At 40.9% G+C, this 18,447-nt stretch overlaps 1 protein-coding gene across 2 annotated transcripts in view; it reads left to right on the top strand.

Moving 5' to 3' along the window:
• The window catches only part of pth1r (parathyroid hormone 1 receptor), a 138,396-nt gene that overhangs the window by 110,168 nt on the left and 9,781 nt on the right, over positions 1-18,447 (top strand). For both annotated transcript variants that reach the window (XR_001859120.2, XM_017723825.2), the window contains exons 5-7: positions 2,191-2,285; positions 12,612-12,798; positions 15,387-15,540. Coding sequence is in view for 1 of the 2 variants with exons in the window: in XM_017723825.2 (XP_017579314.1) it covers positions 2,191-2,285; positions 12,612-12,798; positions 15,387-15,540 (436 nt within the window). In the remaining variant the exon portion in view is untranslated. The remainder of the gene's footprint in view (positions 1-2,190; positions 2,286-12,611; positions 12,799-15,386; positions 15,541-18,447) is intronic.

Genomic DNA, 18,447 nt, shown 5'->3' with positions numbered 1-18,447 from the left:
CTGCTGCCGGCTGAACGCTGAATCAGGAGGAACCGTTCCATTTACTCTGTGAATTCACTGCATATTCAGTGTAGAGTTCCAGTTCAGACACACCTTAATGGATATGCTTTTTTCTTAAGCCTAAAGATATTTTATGAAATAAAATGTTGAAGCACAAATATTATTTGATTCTTAGACAAATATAAATTGATTTCCAAAGCAATAAAAACACACACACACACAAAACTTTGAAAACTCGTGTTTTGGTTTCCCCAACATGTTAAATTCAGTAATAAACAGTAATCGTGTATCTTCCACATGTTGCTGTTTTCTTCCTTTGGCACTCCAAACGTCTAGCGGCACAGAAAACAGCAACACGTGGAAGATGGTGACAAGTGCAGCTGCAGGGACAGCTCCACCTCAACTCCTCGAAAACAAAACAGTAAGAGTCACATAGAGAAATAAGATCTGGAAGAATTGCATCCCCTGTACTTACTGTAGAAAGACAAGTACCATCAGAATTTGGGCTTCAACTTGGTACCGAAGCATCAGTTCTCCCGGCATCCCTATAACAAATATATGTAATTAGAGCAGCTGAAGTTCACATGACTGTACATAACTTGTGTATCCATGTATTTGTTACTGTAGGGCGGTTATAGTATATATATATAGTTAAATATAATCACTGCTGTCGGACCTCGTATCTCTAAAATGGTAACTTTGCAGGAGAAAGAAAAAACATGCCTTATTTTTAATGGAAGTCAATGGAACCGGAATTTTTTCCAAGTAATTTTGGGACATTTCTTTTAGTCCATTCATCATGAAATTTATATACAATTTAAAAGCTGTCAGTTATTTTCAAATGATGTCAAAACTGAAATAAAGCAGAGATAAAAGGTTTTGTTCTGACAGCCACTAAATAAAGAAAATCTCCAAAATAGTAACTTTACAGGAGAAGGAAAAACTTGCTTTACTTTTAATGCAAGTCAATGGAACCAGAATTTTTTCTAAGTCATTTTGGGCTGTTTCTTGTGGTCCACTCTTCATAACATTTACAGAGCATGTAAAGAGTTACAAGCTTTTTCAAATTATGTCAGAAAGTGAAAAAACAACAAAAATGGACATACAAGGTTTTGTTCTGACACCAGTGAAATATTAACTGTTTATTCCTCCTTGTTAAATCAATTAATCGTGAGTTTTAAAATGAATCACATTATTCTTCCTCTTTCTTGTCTTTGATTTCTCTTATACATGTTTCCTGAACGTTAGTCTGTCCAGCACATGAGCTTTCTCTCCGAGTTGTTCTGGTGATTCAGTGTGAAACGTTCCGGTCAGGAGCCACTGGTCCACCTGCTCTGAGTTACTGAGATGCTTTTACTGATGACTGAAAACAGTTTGGAGCGTGAAGAATGAACCAGAAAAAGAGGCAGAAGCTCTTAACATTGATGTGCAGATGACTGACTGTTGATGGAATTCCAGACTGAATCCGAGGCGCTTCTCAGGCTCAGGCTCACTTACACAATGAACACGTAACACAACATAAAAGCCCCTTTTTACCAACGTGACTCATTGTCCTTCTGCACTGTAGTGTGTTTGCGAGTGGAAGACAGTATGAAGGAGGATCTCTGAGTCGGCTGAGCCTTTTCTCTCAGTGATGGTGAGGGAACGTTGTCTGATCTTAATCCCCAGTAACTGCGTTCAAAACTGAGGTTAACCCTCTGGGGTCCACAAGCTCACCCACATCTCTGTGTCTATATCTGTTTCTGTATCTTTGTGATGATCCAGCACAGAAATCAAGTTCAAACACTCCCTCAATCTGTAGAGCTGCCCTTTCCATTCCATCTTGTCACGAGATCATACGAGACTGGAGTCTGAGGTGAGAGTCTGAGTTGAGTCTCAGGTCTCTGAGGTCAGTGGAGTTGATAAAATGGACAATGAGCGTAGAAACAAGGAGGTGGACTTAATGAAGTCACCAGCCTTTGTATATTCGTTCAACCTTCTTGAAATAAAACGAATGCGAACAAATGGAAAAATGAGGCAAATCCAGGCTGGACTTTAGCCTCTTAAAGGGTCATTCAAGTCAAAACCTATTGGTCTGTTTATTAAAGTTTAGAAGAATCTGCTATTATATGCATATAATCGGGGTTGTGGGTGGAGTTTGTCTTTGGCTTCATTTGCATGTCCTGACGGCTGTGTTGTTCTCACGTCCAGGAGGTGTTCGACCGGCTCTACCTCATCTACACCATCGGCTACTCCATCTCCCTCGGCTCACTCATGGTGGCTGTGGTCATCTTAGGATACTTCCGGTGAGTCATTGTTTGTTTATGGACCTTTTTCTTCTTAATATGTGGATTAACAGTAAGTCACTTTGTCTTTGTATGCGTTGCCAGCTGCACTTTACTTTGTGTGAACGTTTCATGTGGAGTTAAACGTCATGAACATGAATGGGCAAATATATGCACTGTGAACATAAAAGTAATGCTAATAATTCTGTTACAGAAATGTACATTTAGCCATTAAAGTTAGTTCTTTATTCCTTCTTCTGAGCTTGTTCAGAGATACGAGGCTTTGTCTTGCACCGTCCATGACGTGGTGTTGTTTATAACACAGTGCAGTTGGGATGTAACTTTTTTTTGAAAATGAAGAAATATGTTTTAAATCCATGTCTAGTCCCAGTTTGTCAACAGGTTTAGATTTGTGCTGTTAGGCCCAGTCCTATAGTCCTATTTCTTCTTCTTACCCTTACCCCTTGTTTTCGAGTGTCACCTTAACCCATTGGAACTGAGTTAGAGGGTACGGGTTGAGATCTTCCCTCTGAAATGGGACCCTCAAATAAAACAGCATCACTTCATTAACAGCTACTGGAGCCGCTCTGTAGGCGACCCTGCCCGTCTGCAGGGACAGCAGAGGTGGGGAAAGTTCAGCTCCTCACTGCTGGGCTTTAGTATCATTTAGGGATCATACGCCTTCAAAGAGGGGGGCAATTATTTATTATCACCCCCCCTAATTCTTCAATGATATGAAGCTGAAGTCAGAGATTCTCCAGATTCTTCTTCAGATTTTCCCCTTCCACCTTAAATGGAGCAGCAGTTACATTCTGGCACTTCAGGCGTCAGAACTGCTGGACTATTTAAGGTGGAATGGGAAAGTTAGCCAGCTAGCTGCCGAGACCTCAGCATGCTATTAGCAATTTTTTATGCTTGTTATGAAGAAAAATGACCAAAAACAGTGATTATCGTAATTTTTTAACAGAGAAAAACCCAAATCCTTGGAGGGTCATGTAGCCCTAACACCTCGTCCTACCCCTCTATCTCAATAAAAACGGTGGCAGGGGCAAGGGGTGAAATGAGACTGGGCCTTTGTCTTGTTCCTGGGTTACTGAGAGTGAATGAATGTGTGGATTTAGTAAGCAGATGACGTGGTTCTTTGGCGCCTGTAGAGAAGAGAGTTTATGATTCCTGCTCGCTGTTTCAAGGAGCTGTGGAGCCGTTTACCGCTCTACACAGTGCTCTGTGTGCTGAATCCAAGCCATACAATCCCTGTGCATTTTATCTGAAGACGCTGAAACGTTATAATCTCAAAGGAGATTTGAAGGTCGTCGTGCTAAATTTAGTACGATGAAGAAGAAACACTGTGGCCAAGTTTCCATTGACGTTCTGCGCAAATCACAAGCTGTAAAATGAAGAGGTGTAAAGTGTCACTAATAACTGTGTAGCTACACATTGGTGATGGATTCACTGATATACATGTGTATCACCTTCAGTTTTAACCGTAAACACTGAGACACTTCCTCTGGATCTGCACAGGAAACCTCTACCTTCCTAACGTTTAGCGAGCTGGAGAGTGCGCTTGTGTTCTGGCTTCAAGCTGTTCCGAAATATGCTGGAATGCTGGCAACGTGGAATGATTTAAAGCCAGAACTGTGGTTACCATGTTATCAATGCTGTCGGAAGAAAACCTCGCACCGCAGTTTTTGTCGTTTTTCAGTTTTTGACATGTTTTGAAAATATCCGTTGCCCTTTATACTGTGTGTAAATTTCATGATGGATGGACTAAAAGAAACCGCTTAAAATGACTTGAAGGAAATTCTGGTTCCATTGACTTCCATTAAAAGTAAAGCAGGTTTTTTCCTTCTCCGGTAAAGTTCCCATTTTGGAGATACGAGCTTTTCTTCTGACAACAGTGATATACAAGTGCACTACTTCAGGTAGCAAAATGTAAGTAAAGGTGATCCAGACCAGCACAACACACACTAACACACCACCACCACATCAGTGTTACTGCAGTGCTGAGAATGATCCACCACCCAAATAGTACCTGCTCTGTGAGGGTCTATGGGGGTCCTGACCACTGAAGAACAGGGTAACAGAGTATGAGAGAAACAGATGGACTACAGTCTGTGACTGTAGAACTACAGAGTGCAGCTATACAGTAAGTGGAGCTGATAAAGTGAGCGCAGAAACAGGGAGGCGGTCATGATGTTACGCCTGATCAGTGTATAATTATAAACAACGTCAGTTTTGATTTCAGGTTGGCTTTAACGACTGGTGTGTGGAAATTACTGGGTTCATTTTAAACTGCGGATTTTCCAGAGCCAGTCAGCTCAGATCAGATCCGCCTGTACCGATTTCAGGTGTTCGGGTTCGACGCTGTCATTGCCGCTGCAGGTGGGTCTCTGTGGGCAGCTGTTTATCCGAGGACAGGAATCAGATCAGTGTTGGGGTTCAGCTGGATGGAAATGAGGATGAGTGCGAAGTCTGGGATGCATCACTGTCTGATTTGCAGCATTTAAAGGGCAATAGATTGGCAGCATGTTGTTCCACTGAATTATAGCTTCCTCCTCGGCCGTCAGAAACATCTGCTGGAGATCACTCGGCGCTGGTGGTTCTGATTACTGTAATACCTTGCGGTTATTAGCAGCAAATGTTTTCATTCTGAAAGTGGAAAATGACTCCCATTAGAGCCAGCTGCAGAAAACGGCTGCTTTCTGTCGTTAGCCGCATGCTAGTTTACAGGCCGAGTTATTGTTGCTGAGCTGTGTTCTGTGAATATAAACACAGTGCTGTGCAAAAATCAGACCACTGATCAATGTCAAAACAACCGTTATGTACAAATACAAAATCACATACTGAACAGATAATCACACATAATCTCAGATGTTCAGTCAGTGAGTCTCTTCACCTTCATTCCAGCCTCCGTTCTCTTCAGGAGACTCACTTCCAGCTTCTCAGAGAATCTGCAGACACGCCTCCAAAGCTCAGTCTGAGAAGCTGGTTGATGATTTTCTGAATCAAACCCATTCAGTGGTGCTGAGGTCTGGACTCTGGGGCGGTCAGTCCATCGTCCAGCTTCTTTGTTTGAAGTGTCCGTCTCCTTTTCTCAGTGAGGTTCTTCTTGATCAGCTACACGTCCTTTCAGACCCACAGCGCTGAGTGATCTTCTCACAGTGGAAGGATGGACAGAAACACCTGTGGATGTTTTCAGATCTGAAGCAGCTTGATCTTCTCCTCTCTCTCAGAGATCAAAGCTTTCAGTGCTGTTTATCTGATGGGGGGCAGTTTTGGGGTCGACCAGCACTTCCAGGTGGTTGTTAGCTTTTAATCAATTTTTGAACTCCAGTTTTGGAAACTTGTTTTTTTACTTTGACTTTCTCCTTGATTATGCAAGCGAATTATCTCATATCTGATCTCCTCAGAAACATCTCCTGAAAAATGGATAACTTGTAGTAAATGGCCATTTTGACTGGAAATTCAATTAATGAAGAGTGGTCAAAATAATTACATGGTTAATTACACTGTTGTTTACATAATGATGTTTACATAAAAACTGTCAATGAATCGAGTCGTTCTACTACTGCAGTGGTGAAAGGTGTAACAAACATAATCACAAAATCAGAATAAAGCACAGAACATTCATCTGTTTATTCTTTATTTTTTAGGTTTAACCAAGAAAATTGGATAATTCTTCATTTTTCATTTTTATTTTAGTGAATTTTAGTCATGTAGAGCATGAAACAGCAAGTTGCGCCTGAGGCTTCAGAGACTGTTTCAGGTATTATTTTTATGTGAGACAACTGTGATGCTATTTATTTTTGACTAAAATACTGACTTTGTGTTTCACAAAAATATCACATCAATTGTGTTACTCATGAAACGGTGAGTTTAAAATGAATTAAGTAGGATTATGAAGGCAATGTTTGTCATTTTCTGCCTATGAGTTGAAGGTGAAACTAAATTAGCAGTGGAGTATGTTTTACAATATTTTATAAGTGGTGCAGTGGTGTTACAGTCAGTGGTATGAAAATCAGTAGTGTTGTAGTCAGTGGTCTTACTGTCAGGGGTGTCAGTTTAATTTGTGTCATAATTTGAGGTATTACATTCAGGGGTTTTACAGTCCATGATCTTACTCTTAGTGGCGCTCCTGTGCGTTTTGTTACAGTCAGTGGTGTTACAATGAGTGACAATGAGTGTCAGTTGTATGATGATTAGTGGTATTAAAGTCAATGGTGTTACAGTCAGTGGTGTAACAGTCAATAGCATTACAGTATGTTTAATGTTGTTCAGTGTAACAGACTACATTTAGCACTTACATTGCATACCATTGTGTGCCACCACAATGGTAGAACAACACAGCCACTAGTATTAATCCTGTAACACTTTACCTTTTATGTTGTCATCTTAATCCATCATAATGACTCATGACAGCTTATGACATCCGCCATAACATGTTTGTGGTATGGTTATGTCAGAGATATGTCAACATGGCAGGACTACCAATAATTCATATTAAATTACAGCTTGTTTTTGTTATATCTGACCGGTAAGGGTTAAGGGGCTCCGTGTCGGATGTGTTGACTTTTTGAAATTGGTCTCTAATGACTGGAATCACATGAATGTTATTTTTATTTTTTTTCTCATAGTCGTCATGTCGCCTGATCTTTCAGGGAACTGTGAGTGTGATTGAGGCACTTTTGTGCTCAGTAGCTCCATTTACATGGGTAATTAATGCGGAGCGAGAGTGCGGTCGTTATTTATCCGGCTGGCGTGTTTAAATGAAAACTCCGGAGCAGGACGAAGCTGCTGACAGCCGGAGCGCTCTTGGCTCGCCTCCAGCTCTGTCAGTGGCGGTGTGTTAAGAGCGTGAAGCAGAGCGGGGAAAAGGCTGGACTAAAGCCTGCTGTGGGTCAGTCCTCCGGGGTCATTTAGCCGTGCTCAGAGTCAGCAGCAGGTCTAGTGGGGCGAGTGAACTGCAACACTTTATGACTGTGTTTGAGCTGCATGCTGCCAAATAAGCAGATTTTGGCAAGCGACAGATCCCTAATGTAGATTGATGAGCTGACAGATGGAAATTTCATTCATGCCTGATGGAATCACAAAGTTACAGCAGCAACAAGAAGAACTGTTCAAAAGCAGGTTCATGTACCGGCGTCACACGGCAGGTAGAAACGCAGTTATACCTCATAAAACGTCACAGAACAGATGAACATCAAGCCCAAGCTCATTTTACACTTTACACATTTATATTTAATGGAACAAAACTTACTTTACAGATTACAGAACACTGAGGGAGGAGCTGTATTTGTTTAGGGGGAGGAGCCTTGGAGGGAACACTGAGGGAGGAGCTGTAATTGTTTGGGGTGGAGCTTTGGAGGGAATATTGAAGGGAGGGGCTATATTTGTTTGGGGGTGGAGCTTCAGAGGGAAAACTGACAGGAGGGGATATATTTGTTTGGGGTGGAGCTTCAGAGGGAACACTGAAGGGAGGGGCTATATTTGTTTGGGCTGGAGCTTTGGAGGGAACATTGAAGGGAGGAGCTATATTTGGGGTGGAGCTTTGGAGGGAACATTGAAGGGAGGGGCTATATTTTTTGGGCTGGAGCTTTGGAGGGAACATTGAAGGGAGGGGCTATATTTGTTTGGGCTGGAGCTTTGGAGGGAACATTGAAGGGAGGGGCTATATTTGGGGTGGAGCTTTGGGGGGAACATTGAAGGGAGGGGCTATATTTGTTTAGGGTGGAGCTTCGGAGGGAACACTGAAGGGAGGAGCTATATTTGTTTGGGGTGGAGCTTTGGAGGGAACTCTGAAGGGAGGAGCTATATTTGTTTGGGGTGGAGCTTTGGAGGGAGCACTGAAGGGAGGAGCTATATTTGTTTGGGGTGGAGCTTTGGAGGGAACTCTGAAGGGAGAGGCTATATTTGTTTGGGGGTGGAGCTTCGAAGGGAAAGGCTGTGTTTGTAGTTTAACGTTCATAGAAGTAATTAAGGAAAAAGTCTGGAACTGACCTTCTGCTATTCAAACAGTCATCTCAGAATTACAAATCTAAGAGGTATTGCATTTAAGAGGCTTCCACTTGCCCAAATAGGGGTCAACTGGTCAAACTGGTGTCGGCCGTTCCGGTCAATAGCCCTCGGAGGCGTAGAGGGTCAGATGCTCCTAACAGACTTCAGGCGCTCTTACCTGCTGCCGATGGACAGCGGAATAAAAACACCCTGAACGATTAGCCAGGCGGTTCAGCTGTAGGCGTGGACTGAAAAGCTAAACTGTGTTTTGCAGCTTTGCCATGGCAAAATGGGCACACAGGCTCTAAAGCTTTGGGTTCTAACGTGATTAATTAGGACAGAAACAGGACACTGAGTACACACAGCTTTACAGCCGCTGCCGTAGCAGTGACCTGCTCGCTTGCTGCTGAAAAACATACCGTAGGTTTCAACATGGAAAATATCTATACCGACAGTAATAATGCTGTTAATAAGGACCTTCCACTGGTTGGGCTGCAAGGACACTTTCTGTCCTTTTGGGTTCTGTATTTGTGGAATCCTTTGTCGTTTTTTTAACGGGGTGCAGCTCCTGCCTGACTTGATTGATGCTTTCAAAAACTTGTGCAAACATCTGCTGGAGGCTCGATGCAGCGTGTAAGTTTGAGGCCATGTTTAGAAAGAAATCAGATATTTTTCCAAGTTGTAGGCAAATGACTACGAGCTGGTATTTCAGTTCAGTTCATATTATTCATAATATTAGCCACATATTATTCAGGAGAGCCAGATTGAAAGCAAATCACCAAATGTCTACTCAATGCTAGCAATGTCAGGATGGTCCTGGAACCACAGCCAGCAAGCAAGCGTATTTCTATGATGCAATACAACCTCGTTTCCAAAAAGGTTGGGACGCTGTGCAAAACACAAAAAAAAAACAGAATGCAGTGACGTGCAGTTCATTTAACCCATTTAATCAACTTAATTGAAAATACTACAAAGGCGACATATCAAATGTTGAAATTGAGACATTTTATTGTTTTTTTGAAAAATATAGGCCCAATTTGAATTTGATGCCAGCAACGTGCTTCAATACATTGGGACAGGGGCAACAAAAGACTGGTGTAATGCTGAAAAGAACGCCCAGTGGAACATCTCACAATGAAATAGGTTCATTGACAGCAGGTCAGTAACATGTTTGGGTATAAAAGAGCGTCTCAGAGAGGTGGAATCTTTCAGAAGTGAAGATGAGGAGGGGTCACCACTCTGTGAAAGACTGCACCATCAAATAGAGCAACAATTCAAGAACGTTTCCCAACATAAAATAGCAAAGAGCTTCTGCTTTTCATCGTCTATGGTACAGAATATCATTAAAAGACTCAGAGAATCTGGAGAAAGCTCTGTCTCTGAGGGATGAGGCTGAAAACCAGTACATGCTGGCCGTGATCTTTGGGCCCTCAGACGGCACTGCATTAAAAACAGACATGATCCTGTAGTGGAAATCACTGCACGGGCTCAGAAACACTTCTGAAAACCACTGTCTCTGAACACAGCTCATCACTGCATCTACAAATGCTGTTAAAACTCTAAAACGCAAAGATCCAGGATCCAGAAATGCTGCCACCTTCTCTGGGCCTGAGCTCATTTAAGATTTAACACTGAGGTGAAATGGAAAAGTGTTCTGTGTAAAAAGCTCGAAATTCTTTTTGAAAGTCATGGACATCGCATCCTCTGGGCTAAAGAGGAAGAGTCTCTGTGTATTTTCAATTAAATATAGGGTTTAAATGATTTGCACATCATTGCATCCTGTTTTTGTTTACATTTTGCAACTTTTTTGGAAACAGAATGTAAACGTTTCACCAAGCTTGATGGTGAAGGATTCTCCTTGTCTATTTCTCCAGGTCTTAATGAACAAAACTTCACCAGGTAGCTAAATGCTGTTTTTAAGGCTCACAGCTCATACTGTGTCCTAAAGCATCAACAACACTGCAAAAATGGAATTTTGACAAGTGAAATGATCTTAAATCATGTCACTATATCCAATATTTCACATATGGAGGCGAATTTCTTACGACACATTTTTTTTATTTTTATACATTTTTATTGTTTTAAGTACTTTTATCCAGTAAAAATATTCCACTACATTGCCAGATCTTCTTTCCTGAACACAATTTGAGGGAGTTAAGAAAAATGTGGAGGATGTCCAGACAAAATTTGGGTGACTATTGACATCAAGTGTTTGTTAGCAATGTTATCCTTTAATATCCGGTGCTAAAAAAGCAAAATTTGGACACCAAACATGACTCAGCTGATTGACTGATTGATGCTATAGTAGGTTGAGAACTGTGTACCTTTGACCTTTACTAGAACCGTTCCTTTAAGAACCTGGTTTTGCTGAGCGAGCTCATTTCAGCGGTGATGTGCGTTCACAAAGGAGCCGATTTTTCTTTGAAGTCAGCAAACTGTCCATTCTTTCAGCTGCTGTCAGAAAACATTAGTGCGAGGTTCTCTCACTCTGCTGAGCTGGGAGGAGACCAGGCAATGCTGAGCCAATGTGGGCAGCACATGCTCGCAATTTTGTTTTTACAGCTCACTTTTAGAGCCACTTTTTTAATATTTGTGCTTTTTTAAGGCCTCTAAAGCTGAAGAATGTGTAATGGCAAGCGTCGGATTCATCTGGCTCTAATTAGGAGGAGGATTGTTCTTCTAGACGATGTGAACTGAGGTGTTGGTGATTCTACACCATATTTTTACAACAGCCTGAGTGTCGTCCTCATCTGTCAGGCAAATGGCTTTCTGTCAGCAAATGATTTGGCCTGTAAAAGTCTATAATTAGGGCTGTTACACATTTTAGAACTGATTCAATTTTCAATTCTGAAGTCAAACCTTAAACCAATGAAATATGTCATTAAGCAAAGCACAATATATTGGCAGAGCATTTGGTTTAATTTAAGAACGTTTTTTCTAAATGAATTTTCTTTCGACACTAATTTGTAGTATTTGTAGCATTATTAATTTCCGAATCCGTAATTCTTAAACACTTCATAACTCGAACAAATGTGCAACTGATATGGTTACATCCAAACTTTTTCAAGGCTTCTGTAGTAAAGACGATGGTTCTATATAGAACCCTGAACACTGAAAGAACCATTTGCATGCTTAAACCCTTCTTCTCATTGAAGTAGAATGTGTTGCATATGGTACGGTATAGAACCTTTTTGAAAATTGTTCTATAGCGCCAACACACGTTCTTCTTTTTTACAATTTCAAGTTTTACACACTAGAAGAACCTTTTTGGTACAATACAGAACAATATATACAGCAATGATATATAATATAGCAACATATAACACATTCTCCATCAATCTGAAGAACATTTGACCATGTAAATGACCATTTAGGAAGGGAAATGAATGTTCACGATTCTTTATAGAAGCATTGCTCACTGAAGAACCTTGGAAGAACCATCTGCTTTAAGAGCGTATGTCTATTAGGGCTTATTGAACAGTACATGTTGAAAGTTTGCAGGTGTCTCGGTACTTTTCAGCCATTTTCATAGCATTTTTATGAACCTGTACTATTAATAGATTTTGCCGACAATGCTACTGATTTCATTCCAATGCTGAAATAAAGTTACAGTGTAACACAGAAGTGTTTTTCACTGTTACTGCTCGAAAGGCAAGTCAGATTCAGTACTATTGGCTCTATTAAAGCTGACTGTAGCTAACTATGCTAACTTTGCGACAGTTTTCTAGCCGATGCTAAAGCTATGTGTTTGGGGCTCTGATGGTCTCAATGTGTGAAGTTTATTATGGAAAATTCGATTTGTCACGATTGGCTCCTCCCAGTCCTCCAAGTGCTTTTGTTTCGTTTTGGTCTTGTCCATGTGATTCCTTATTTTGATTCTTCCCTGTCCTGCCCCCTTGTTTCTAGACTACGCCCCTTGATTGGTCCTCACCTGTTTCTTGTTAACCACCTGTCCCTCATTAACATGTGCCTGTATTTAAGCCCTGTGTTTTCCCCTGTGAGCTTGCTCGTCTTTGTATTATATTGTTTGGTCTTTGTAGTATATTGTTTGTAATGTACTGTATGGTGTCGTATCTTCTGGCCTCAGTTTTGAACACATTCTATGACTGTGGAGAGCTTATGTCTGTTTATTTGCAGGCCGCTGGTCATTAGGTCTGCACTGGAGGTGTTTTACAATGTTCAGGTGGTTCTGCTGTGAAGTTGATGAAGAGCATAATGCTGCAGCCAGTGTTACATAGAGAAATGATTTAGGCTGGAATGACTGGACCCTTAAAGCTTATTATCTCTCTCTCTCTGTCTCTCTCTCTCTCTCTCTCTCTCTCTCTTTCTTTCTCTTTCTCTTTCTCTCTCCAGGCGGCTGCACTGTACCCGGAACTACATCCACATGCACCTGTTTGTGTCCTTCATGCTGAGGGCCATTAGTATCTTTGTGAAGGACGTGGTGTTGTACTCTGGAGCAGCGCTGGAGGAGATGGATCGGGTCACCGTGGAGGATCTAAAGTCCATCACCGAGGCGCCGCCTGCCAACAAGGCTCAGTTTGTACGTCCACTCAGTCACCGATTCCTACACCATCGCTCAAGTGTAAAATGTAAAAGAAAGTTCAAATGTTCTGTATTTCTTGTTGAAATTGTATCATTTCATTCGATTGCTCAGAATTTCTTATCAAAAATGCACAATTGTTGCTCAAAAATTCTGAATTTCATGTTAAAAATTTACATTCATTGTTTAACAATTCAGAATTTTTTATGAAAATATACAAATTCTCTTCAAAAATTCTGACATAAATATAGAGTTGCTGTTCAATTACTTATCAGACATTTACAACCACAGTTCAGATGTTTAGGATCACTGTCCGAAAGTTGGTACTTCACCAACAATAATATTGGTTATTCAGATTCATAGTTTTAATGAATATTTTCCACTTTGCACTCAGATGTTCAAAATCACTTCTCAAAGCTTTGGAATCACTGTTTTCTACAATTTAAAAACATACATTGTAGGAGAAACATGCAAAATAAGATGCTGCAAAGGATGTAGAAATGTTAGATGTGTCCAGAGTGATGAACAAAACTGGAAAAGATTCTACAATGAAAAGTTTTAATAAAATTGACATCCATAAAACTATTTGCTTCAAAAGTTTTTATGAATTCTGCAGAAGGTTTGAACACTGAGGATCTGCAGAAGGTTTGAATGCTGAGGGTCTGCAGAAGGTTTGAATGCTAAGGATCTGCAGAAGATTTGAATGCTGAGGGTCTGCAGAAGGTTTGAATGCTGAGGATCTGCAGAAGATTTGGTTGTTGAGGATCTGCAGAAGGAAATCTGAAGGAGAATTTTCTGAGAAAATCGGATATAAGATAATCCACATGCATAAAGTAGGAGAAACTTAATGGAAAATACGTACAAAATATGGCTCCTAACAACCACCTGGAAGATCTAGTAGAACCCAAAACTGCCCCCATCAGATAAACAGCTCTTAAAGCTTTCATCTCTGAGAGAGAGGCGTGTCTGCAGATTCTTTGAGGAGCTGAAAGTGAGTCTCCTGAAAAGAATGAAGGCTGGAATGAAGGGAGAGACTCTGAACATAACTGAGAGAAGATTTAGTGTCATTTTTCTGTTTAATGTTTTCTGCTGTTATTGTGACACTGATTAATAAATAACTTGTCCTTAATGGCTGTTATGACTTCACATTAAAATAATTGAAGGTCTCTGACTGTCATGCAGAATATGAGGATCTTTTTTAAGGACAGAATCCAAATTTGAACAAAGTAAGGCCAGTTTTGTTCAGACAAGTGTGAAATGCAACCTTTTCATTGTGCTGTTGTAATGATGCTGAGCCGAGGTGGTGGGTTAATTGTTCAAATGAACGTGAAGAAAGACTGGGTTCCTGTGATGCTGGATGAAGGGTTGATGGTGCTGAAAAGTGTGTTGTGAAAACAGAAAATATAACATTCAAGTGAACTCTAAACGTGTGAATGAATTGAAATGAATGCTCTTGTTGTTAAAGGGGTGCTTGACTGAATCTGTCACACTTTAGAAGATTGATTGCCTGATGAAAGCTCATAGCAGGATAAGAGCTACACAGGAGGTTTGACAGCAAATCAGTCGTGAGCAGAATTATTATCTTTCTCCCAAATACGAAAATAATCTGTTTTTCTCTTCAACATTTTATTTGATAGCTCTTAAACCCACTCCAAATATAAATGAGTGAATGAATGAATGGTAAAACTCCCCAGGTTGCATCATTTCCATATCCAATGCAGACTGGGTCACACAAGCCTGTTTGTTTGCTCATAATGCATTTTAGTTGTTTAAATTATTACATTTTCTCTTTCTTACTTCAGTAGTTGTCAGCTTAATATGTACTGTTCAATAATGAAAAGCTCTTCAGCTTTAGTGTTTGAAAGTCTACGTTTTACGTTCACTGTAACATGGGGGAGCGATGATGAGGCGGACGCATACACTGAGAGAAGCAAGATTTATTAGGGTCATATCCATAATCAGGGTCTCAACAGTCCAGGGTCAAAGAGCCAATAAGGAGAGATCGAGGGACAGACATTACATAAAGGAACACAGACTAGAAACACAGCAGAGACCGGAAGAAACAACACCATACAATACAATGCAAAGACCAGCCAACTAACGGGGAAAACACAGGGCTTAAATACAGGAACAACAAGGGTTAACAAGACACAGGTGAAAAACCATCAAGGGCAGAGTCTGGAAACAAGGGGGCAGGACAGGGAAGAATCAAAACAAGGAAGCACATGGACAAGACCAAAGCATAAACACAAGCACATGGAAGACTGGGAGGAGCCAATCATAACATTCACCTGTTGATTTTTGTAAGGACTCCTGCCTGATTAGAACTGTCTTTGTTCTAAACAGTTTGTTGTGGTTGCAAAACAGACCCACTCTATGGTCACTAACGCAGCAGCTCAGCTCCTAAAAACTACCAAAGAAATACCACGACAAAGTGACCCAACAGCCTCATGGTGCAGTATGGTTGCCAAATTCAATCCACGGCAACCCCCTCTGTTTGAGGGGGTGGGGGTGGGTGCTGGAGGGTTGGAGGGTTGGAGGGTCTGGTCAGTTTTAGTCTAATTCTTCTGTCTTTTGTTCTTCTACAGGTGGGCTGTAAGATTGTGGTCACACTCTTCTTGTACTTTCTTGCCACAAACTACTACTGGATCTTGGTGGAGGGCCTGTATCTGCACAGCCTCATCTTCATGACCTTCTTCTCCGACAGGAAGTACCTCTGGGGCTTCACTCTGATTGGATGGGGTAAGCAGACGTGGATGTTCTCTGGAGCAAATTGCACAGCCTATGAAGGCATAGCTTAGTGGTTGGTATTGTGTAGTGGGTGACACCTTTGTCCTCCATCCTGCAGGGTTTGAGTCCCTGCCTGGGCAACAACTCTCAAACATTCTAGACCAGAGGTCACTTATAGGTGGGTCTGGACCCAGACGCTGCCCTATGTGGTCCTGGAACTATAACCAATAAACTATGGAGAACTATTTAATATAGACGGGGTGGTCTTATTTTAATTGCTGTAGCTTTTCTAGCCTTTATGGTAGCTTTAGGGGCCCAGGATACTCACAGACCAATCGCTTGCGTTGTAAATATCACGTGACGCTACTCAGCCAATCAGATCTGTGCATTACGATGAGCTCTGAGACTCGAATGAGTGACGCCCCCACTCAGGGGAGGGACAAGGAGAGAAACAGCAGTCAGAGAAGAAAGTGAGTCAGAGAGAAGTTATTCCACATGACGTGACCTAAAAAGAGAAAACTGATTATAAATGTTGTTGAAATCTGACTGAACTGAACTTTATTTGATCTGATATTCAGTTGTCGACTGTATAAGATGTTACTAGGTTACTTCAGTAAACAGTATATGGCACTGAGTCATGATGCAGGTTAGACGTTATGATGTTCTGGACCTTGAGGAAATTGGACCTTATTGAATTCTAATTAAAGACCCCTGATCTTAAGTACAACATTAAGAGTCTCTGGACCAAAACTCCTAACACTACCTTCACCTGTCTTTGTAAAACAATCACTGTATGTCACTCTGGATGAAAACATTAAACGCCATATCATCATAGCCATCGTCAAAGTCATACCTTGGAATTCTAAAGTTCTGCCTGTGTTCTGAACAGATTTGACACGTCGAGCATTGAAGATTTTGCGTTCCAAGTAGCAAAACTGATGTGTGGAACACGTCTCTTTAATACACGAACACGACACCCTGAGTTTACTGGAAATGTACTACATCAAAATCCTGCCAGATTTGTAAATGCGTTTTTGGAACAGGTCAAATGCAGATCGCACCTTCTAACCCTAGGAACTCACTTTCTGCTTGGAATTCTATGGCTCTATCCAACAGAAGATGAAAATAAGCAACAATTTCAAAGAAACACAGTTTGTTGTTTGTTTTAAAACGTAAAATTAGTGTTCTACATTATAAGAACGTGAAATTTAATGCTTTCTATGGCTTTTTATGACATTTCTTTGTACTAATCATTTATTTACTATGACATTTATTTCATTTTAACACAAATCTTTTTCTTATTCGCAAAAAAGCATTGCAGATTAAGTGTAACGGTCAGGGCTAAATATGCTATCTAGTGCAGAGGTCAGTTTTAGGTACGAACTATTAGTTGAAGTCTCCTTTAGGTTTCACAGAAACAGCTACTGTAATAATCACAGATAGAACCGTATAGAACTGAGTTAGAGTTTGACTTTGGAGACAGAAGCTCTTTGTTCTCTAGATAAAAAGAGCTCAAAAATGCGTTCAACTTAAAAAAACACCTCACGTACTGTTAAGAAGTTTTCATAGAATGAAAATATGAATAACTCAATTTTGACAAAAGCGTCAGATAGAACCTCAAAATTCCAGGGGGACGAAATGCTGCAAATGTAGTTTACTCAGTCAGCCAATACACGTTCTTTAGCCTCTTCAACTCCTTGAGACCACCGGTGGGCCCAAAACGCACTTAGTCATGTTCCTCATAACGTTCATACTCCATAAGCTCCATTCAGAAGCTGGGCGTCGTGTGAGGCTGTAGCTCTTCTCTCCAGTCTAATAGACGGTGACGTCATTTTAAACCCTTATAATAAAAGAAGCTGAACTTTGTTTTTCTACTGAAAGTCGACCCGTTTTTCCCCAAATCTGGGCTCTAAACTATAAACAGACTCTTCAGTGATCTGCTCTGGAAAGCAGTGAATTGTGAGCATGTAGTGATGTGTGGAGATCATAAAACACACGTTCTGCTCATTTGAGGGGCTTTTACAAAATAAATAAACAAAAATTTACATTCATTTCATTTTTGTTACTGAATAATTTGCTTTATGATTTAGTCACATAAATTCAGATGGACAAACCAAAATATACCCTGGAGAATAAAAGGTTATGTCTGCTTCCTTAATTTTTGCTCTGGAGCTACAAAGCTAATAAGTAGTGGGCACCTGAAAGCATACTAATATCATTCCTTAAATCAACAAAAGCTGTGTGGAGCTGCAAGTTCCTCTCTTTCATGTGTTTTGAAACAGCATTAGAAGTCACGGGGGCATTTTGGAACAGTCTCTTCTGACTTCAAAGCAAATTAATGCTCTGATCTTGTCGTTTCGTCATGACGGATGGCAGCATAGGAGCCTCTGAAGATCTGCTGCGTCTTCACCAGAACAAAAAAGCTGCACATTAATATGTGGAATATAATGCATTCAGTCTTAATAGATGAAAAAGAACAGCTCTAAGAAAGCAAATTACCGCAATTACTGTGATCACTGTAGGGCTGTAGGGTCACTCAGGGATCCAGGTATCCTTGTCAAAGTGCTTTTTGTAACTTACGCCTTAATTTTGTGAGACCATAATTACCAGCAGCAGTGATTAAAGCCTGGTGTGTAGTTTCAAAGGCTGTGTTGTCAGTGAGGTTAATCTATTTGGCTGCTACATGAGCTGGAAGATGAGCAGCGCCGGATATTTGGCCCCCCACAGCGCCTGCATTGTACACACTGTGCGAAATGTGTGTGCACAGCGCATACAATGTGGATGCAGTGGAGCCAGTTCGCTTCAGAGCAACCGGATGACAGCTGAGGTTTTAAATAAACTCCCTGGCCACTTTATCAGAAACCCCTCCACCTTGTAAAGTAGCCAGTTAGTGGAAGTAGAAGGTAGGTGTTTCTAATA

Source organism: Pygocentrus nattereri, chromosome 2 (assembly GCF_015220715.1).
Source record: "Pygocentrus nattereri isolate fPygNat1 chromosome 2, fPygNat1.pri, whole genome shotgun sequence".
NCBI classification, from domain to species: domain Eukaryota; kingdom Metazoa; phylum Chordata; class Actinopteri; order Characiformes; family Serrasalmidae; genus Pygocentrus; species Pygocentrus nattereri.
Note: the sequence above shows the minus strand (reverse complement) of the source record. Positions and strands in the feature narration are given on the sequence as shown.